This window comes from Bubalus bubalis, chromosome 4 (assembly GCF_019923935.1).
Source record: "Bubalus bubalis isolate 160015118507 breed Murrah chromosome 4, NDDB_SH_1, whole genome shotgun sequence".
NCBI lineage: Eukaryota > Metazoa > Chordata > Mammalia > Artiodactyla > Bovidae > Bubalus > Bubalus bubalis.
In genome coordinates, this window is record NC_059160.1 from 6,572,782 (window position 1) to 6,579,771 (window position 6,990).

The window sequence follows — 6,990 nt, forward strand, 5'->3', positions numbered from 1 at the left end:
TACTAACGTGTGAGATGAGTGCAATTATGCGGGAGTTTGAGCATTCTTGCATGTGAAAGTTGGGACTATAAAGAAATCTGAGCACTGAAGAATTGATACTTTTGAACTGTGGTGTTGGAGAAGACTCTTGAGAGTCCTTTGAACTGAAAGATCAAACCAGTCAATCCTAAAGGAAATCAGTCCTGAATAGTCATTGGAAGGACTGATGCTGAAGCTGAAACTCCAATACTTTCGCCACCTGATGTGAAGAACTAACTCATTGGAAGAGATTCTGATGCTGGAAAAGATTGAAGGTGGGAGGAGAAGGGGATGACAGAGGATGAGATGGTTGGATGGCATCACCAACTGGATGGACATGAGTTTGAGGAAGCTCCAGGAGTTGGTGATGGACAGGGAGGCCTGCTGTCCCGCAGTCCATGGAGTCACAAAGAATTGGACACGACTGAGTGACTGAACCGGCGAAGGCAATGGCACCCGACTCCAGTACTCTTGCCTGGAAAATCCCATGGACGGAGGAGCCTGGTAGGCTGCAGTCCATGGGGTCGCTAGGAGTCGGACATGACTGAGTGACTTCACTTTCACTTTTCACTCTTACGCACTAGGGAAGGAAATGGCAACCCACTCCAGTGTTCTTGCCTGGAGAATCCCAGGGACAGAGGAGCCTGGTGGGCTGCCGTCTATGGGGTCGCACAGAGTCAGACACGACTGAATCGACTTAGCAGCAGCAGCAGCAGAGTGACTGAACTGAACTGAACTGTTGGGTCTTCGTTGCATCAGCAGGATCTTTCCTTATGGCCCACGACTCTCTGGTTGTAGCACAACGGCTCCAGAGTGCGCAGGCTTTGGTAGCTGCAGTGCGCAGGCTTGGTTGCTCCACAGCATGCGGCATCTTAGTTCCCTGACCAGGGACGGAACCCACATCCCCTGCATCCCAAGGCAGATTCTTAACCACTGGACCACCTGGGAAGTCCCATGCCCATTGTATTCTTGATTTGATTTTTTAAACTTTGGAGGAAAAGGAAAATTTTTTCATACTCTTAAAACTCATTGGATTTATATGAAAACATGATTTTCCAAACTGTATTTCATAAATAGTAGTTCCATGAGATATTATTGTGCTCAATTTCTCAATCATGGCTGACTCGTTTTGACCCCATGGATTGTAGCCCACCAGGCTCCTCTCTTCATGGGATTTCCCAGGCAAGAATACTGGAGGGGGTTGCCATTTTTAAACATTAAATCAGAGTTTTTAAAAAGTTTGCATTTAGTTACTCCCGGGTAGCTCAGCTGGTAAAGAATCTGGCTGCAACGCAGGAGATCCCAGTTTAATTCCTCAGCTGGGAAGTTCCCTTGGAGAAGGGATGGCCTACTGACTCCAGTATTCTTGGACTTCCCTGGTGGCTCAGATGATAAAGAGTCTGTCTGCGATGTGGGAGACCTGAGTTCGATCCCTGGGTTGGGAAGATCCCCTGGAGGAAGGCATGGCAACCCACTCCAGTATTCTTGCCTGAGGACTCCCCATGGACAGCCTGGCGGGCTACAATCCACAGGGTCACAAAGGGTTGAACACGAATGAAGTGACTGACCTCACATGCTTATCTAGCATCTGCTGTCCTATAGACAGACAAGTGGGTGGATATGGAGCCCTCGAGGACTGTGGCTTCTTGTGGGAGAGAACAGCTCACAAGCTCATGATTAATTCTATCACGGGCTCAGTGTGTGACCTCAGTGCTCCAGTTCTTTGGTCTGCAACGTGGGCATTGACCAAAGAACTTCCCAAATAGAAAATAAAAGGGACCAGAAACACACCATAGAGACAGTTAGGTATTGAGGAATGACTTATTCCATAATCTTTGTCCAAAATGTCTTTTGAAGGTAACAATTTTATATAGCTGAGCCCACATTTAATATAAATACACAATTTTTAGGCATAAGTGTTCTGGAAAATCTTTGTGTGTGAATATGTTTTAAATTTAAAAAACAAACATATGCCCCATATAGTTTGTCTGTGATGCATAGTTCAGTGGACTTAATGATTTTCCCTTAAAGACATTTAATAAATATTTTGTAACTAGAGGGGAGAACTCAAGTTTAGTCTTGATAAGAGTCTTGGTCTTAATTCAGAATTAATTTTTGACTCAGCAAACTTTTCTGAAGAACTCTGAATAACACAAGTGAGGTTGAGTTCTAAACATTCTTAGAAAGTCCTAGCTGCAAAGCACATTTAGTAAGAGTTGGTCAAAGGTCATGGTTAAAAGATTTTTCTGGTGTTAGGAACTTTATATTCTGGGTAAAGATATATTGGCTTCTAAATAGCCAAGTATTGATTTTTTTTAAAAAAATTGATCAGTTGGTCTTGGTTTTCACAGATATTTTATTATATTTTTATTTCAATATTATTGGTTTATTTATAATTTTTTATAAGTTTAGTTAATGAAAGAAAATTTTTCTTTACTTGGGTGTCTTGGTGATAAATACTGCACCTTCATTCCTTCTGGGTAGTGACAGAAGATAAATGATTTACTTTGGTCCTCAACTGTGTTTGTTTTTTTAAACATTTATTTACTTTTATTTGGCTGTGCCAGGCCTCAGTTGCAGCATATGGGATCTAGTTCCCTGACCAGGGATCGAATCCAGGCTCCCTGCTTTGGAAGTGTGGAGTCTTAGCCACTGGACCACCAGGGAAGTCCTCAACTGTATTTATAGCAAGAGTCAAACATGCAAATATGGCGGATAGGGGCCTGCCCCAAATTTCCCTTCATAAGACCTTTCTTTACAGGATGCATGAAGAATTATGAATGAAGACTGTAAATAGATCATTTAAAAGGCGTACATTTTATTACACTTGGTCTAATTCATAACTTTCCCTGACTCAGATTGGCCTTTCCCCTCAAGTGGGCCAAATCGGCCAAACTGTCACACACCACTGTCACGAGCACTAGGAGCAGCGAGGCTTCCTGACCCAGCAGGGATCAGAGGGACTCTGCGGGTTTAGCGATGCGTTCAGAACTCGTAATTTCAAGCTCTTCATCTCTGAAGTTCCTGCTGGCTGGACTCTTTCGTGACTACAATTTGTTTTTTTCCAAGGAGAATTTTTAAAGCATGGGAAATTGGTGTTCCCTTGGGAACGTCATGCTGGAGAGCGGGTAGCGACCCATCGCTCAGGCAGGTCCTCTGCTGTGCGTCCCCGGTACGGGTCTGTCCAGAGGGGAGGGAAGAAAAGGAAGACGGCTTAGCTTAGCTTAGTTTAGGCTTAGCTGTGGGGTCGGCCTCTGCAGCGGGCGGTTCAATCAATGGGAAGAAACAGAGACGCCTTCAAAACCAAAGGGGGCGTGAGCCTTTGCAGAGAGCGACTGCGTTTAGCGAGCGCGTCCCCAACTACGCAGCCGCTGGGAACAGGCGCAGCCTCGGAGACCTCGGGCGGCGGGAGCTGAGCCGAGGGAGGTGCACGTGGCTCCGACCGCCCGGCCTCGTTTTCTTTCCTCGTTCAGTGAATTCCCAGAAGGGTTCCGAGGCTTTTGTTTGGCAGCGCACGGGGGAAAAGACATTTCAAAATGTATTCCATTGTCTCTGCTGGTGCCAGAGCGGCCCCCCGCCTCCGGGGCAGTCTCAGAGCGTCTCTTTGGAACCGGGCGAGAGCGGGACCTCCCTGTTCCTCTTAAAGCGCAGCAATAATGAACAGGGAGAGAAAGTGCTTGTTACCGATAGCGGCTTATTATATAGGTCTCCAAGCGTTCCGCATCCTCCTCCTGAGAAAAGCATGCCTTTTCCTGTGCGGTGATTTATGGCGCGGTTCATTTGCAAGTGGAGAAGACCCGAAAGCTGGGAACGGACCAGCGTTAGCTGCTGAGACAGATCCTGCAGAGTGTTTGAAAAGTGGGTGCAATATGATGTGGGGGCCCCGCAGAGGATGAGATGGTTAGATAGCATCACCTATTCAATGGACATGAATTTGAGCAAACTCTGGGAGATCGTGGAGGACAGAGGAGCCTGGCTGTGCTACAGTTCATGGGGGTCGCAGAGTCAGACAGGACTCAGCTGCTGAACAACAAGAAAAGCAACATGGTTTAAACATCTGGTAGGTTCTTCCTCTGGGTTTCCACCGCCCACGCCAGAGGCAATAATATCCACAGTCCTTTGGCTGTGGCCCTGTGTAGCATAGAGTACCTGGCACATTCCCTAGGACCTGAGCTAGCTGGAAGGGGACCCTTGGCTATTACACGCACCATGTGTAACTGTCTTACACAAGCAGATGGTGGCAAGTCCTTAAAAAACTTGGGTGCTGACAGGTGGGAGATTGGGCAGAGAAGGGGAGGTGTGACTCCAGAACCTTCTCTCCCCACCTCCCCAATCTAGCATTGTTATATTAAAACTGCTGAAAACCAAAGATAAAGTGAAAAATCTTGAAGGCAGCCAGAGGAAAAAAATACATTACACTCAGAGGAACAGAGATAAGAATTGTATCTTTAAAGAGCTGAAAGAAAAAATACTGTCAACTCAAAAGGCTATACCCAGTGAAAATATCTTTCAAAAATTAAGGCAAAAATACAGATGTTTTTAGAAAAACAAAAGCCAAGAATCAATTCTTGTGCTATTAGAAACATTAAGGGAAGTTTTTCAGGCAGGAAGTATATGATACCAGGTAAAAATTTGGATTTATATCAAGAAATGAATAACTCCAGAAGTGATAACAATGAAGACAAATATAAAATACTTTTAGGGCTTTCTAGGTGCACAGTCATATCACCTATGAAGGATACATTTGCTCTTTTTCTCCCCTGTTCTTATGCCTGATGGCTCTGAATCACAGGCTCAGCAGCTGTGGTGAATGGGCTTAGCTGCTCCTCAGCGTGTGCAATCTGCCCAGCCCAGCAACTGAACCCATGTGCTCTGAATTGGCAGATGGATTCTTAACCACGGGACCAGCAGGGAAGTCCTCTTACACCTCAAATTGGTTTATTTTCTCTCACTGCTTTGCCTAATGCCTCCAGCACGATGTTGACTAGCAGGGGACCTCTTTGAGATATTGGGTTGTTTTTTTTTTTTTTCTCAGTGCATTTTTATTAAATGAATGAATAATTGAAAGAATGAAGGTAGGGTTGTCTAGACAGGTGTGGCACAAAGGCACCCATGCATGTATGCCCTAGGGAGGACCTTTTCTTGTTAAAATCCATTTTAAATTCCTGTCTACTCTTTGAAAGAACAGAACAACTACCAGGCTGAATGGAATGAAGTCCAGGAATGCACACCATTGGAGAGATATTTCCTTTAGATTGTCAGGGAAGGAAGAATCTGGTTTCAGGAGCCCAATCAGGGGAGGGTATTCTTTTGGGTTCCAGTGAAAAATGCTTCTAGAACATTTGGGTTTGCTTATTTGTCACCCGGGACCTCAGAATAATTTGGTGGTGAGTTCTCTGGTTCTGGGATGACCGCTGGGTTTGTCACATAGACATTTGGGATGACCACGCCCACACTGTTGGTTTGGTAGCAGGTCAGCTGGCAGCCAAAGTGGGCAGATAGACTTGTAATGAACACCTCCAGGAGGCAGAAGATGAGCAGCAAACCAGAAATGGCCATTCCAGGGACCCTGCCCCAGGTGGGAAAGTGAGGATCATACACAGGATAGATGTAGGGAGTGTTGATAATTAACTCTACGATGAAGAGTGTGATTCCAACCAAGGAGAAGATTGCACTGACGATGTTCAAGCCCACGCTGCTATTCAGCAGACAAGAAGAAGATCGTGAGTGCTTTTCTGCCAACACCGAGAGGGATCCTGAAATGATGAACCAGATGCCTCCCCAGAAGGGAAAGCCTCCGTAGAATGAAACAGCAGTATAGTTCCCCACAAGGACAGTCCCCATGACGGAACCGAGGCCGAGGTGAATCAGGCCGATCAGGATCTGGATGGCCCCTAAGGCTTTGCCTTCTTTTAGGGTTCTCTCGATGGGTTGCTGACTCACAGATGGTGGGTTCCCGTGAATTACATGGACTTGGGACTGGTTTGGATATATGGGCACCTGAGACACACCCCCAGGGAACACTGTATACCCATTTGGGGGTGTCACTACAAACACAGAGTTGGCCATGGGGCCTGCTGAAGTTGTTGGATTCATGCTGTTTGCTCTGCCAGCGGCGAAGTCTCTCTCACTTCCTTCTGTCTATTCCCAGTTCTTTGCTGTAGGTAGCTTGTTTTTCCACCACTTTCTGATTTCAGAGATATTGTTGATCTTATGGTAATGCCCTTATTTGTCGTTGTAGTTCAGTCGCCAAAGTTGTGTCCAACTCTTCGTGACCCCATGGACTACAGCACGCCAGGTTTCCCTGTCCTTCACTATCTCCTGGAGTTTGCTCAAACTCATGTCCATTGAGTCAGGGATGGACTCAACCATCTCATCCTCTGTCACCCCCTTCTCCTCTGTCCCTCAGTCTTTCCCAGCATCATGGTCTTTTCCAGTGAGTTGGCTCTTCATATCAGGTGGCCAAAATATTGGAGCTTCAGCTTCAGCATCAGTTCTTCCAATGAATATTCAGGGTTGATTTCCTTTAGGATGACTGGTTGGATCTCCTCGAAGTCCAAGGGCCTCTCAAGAGTCTTCTCCAGCACCACAATTCGAAGGCATCAGTTCTTTGGCAGTCAGCCTTCTTTATGGTCCAACTCTCATATCCATACATGACTAATGGAAAAACCATAGCTTTGACCAGATGGACCTTTGTCTGCAAAGTAATGCCTCTGGTTTTTTGTTTTTTTTTTTTTGCCTCTGGTTTTTAATATGCTGTCTAGGTTTGTCATAGCTTTTCTTCCAAGGAACAAGTGTCTTTTAATTTTGTGGCTGCAGTCACCATCTGCAGGGATTTGGGGAGCCCAAGAAAATAAAATCTAATTTCCCCGTTAGACTCTAGCTTTAGGAACAAAGTATATATATATATATATATATATATATATCATCTCAAAAAACCACTCATCCGGTTTCCCTGGCGGCTCAGTGGTA

General features: G+C 45.6%; 1 protein-coding gene across 1 annotated transcript; it reads right to left on the minus strand.

Moving 5' to 3' along the window:
• Window positions 1-5,197: 5,197 nt before the first annotated feature.
• On the minus strand, window positions 5,198-6,230 carry LOC102408702 (membrane-spanning 4-domains subfamily A member 8). Its single transcript, XM_044942473.1, has one exon. The coding sequence runs from the start codon at window positions 6,112-6,114 to the stop codon at window positions 5,371-5,373; it is 744 nt and encodes a 247-aa protein (XP_044798408.1). The 5' UTR covers window positions 6,115-6,230; the 3' UTR covers window positions 5,198-5,370.
• Between the last annotated feature and the right edge of the window lie 760 nt (window positions 6,231-6,990).

What these genes read in the sequence shown, in the direction of transcription:
- LOC102408702 (XM_044942473.1), bottom strand. Translation starts at nt 6,114, where the DNA reads ATGAATCCAACAACTTCAGCAGGCCCCATGGCCAACTCTGTGTTTGTA.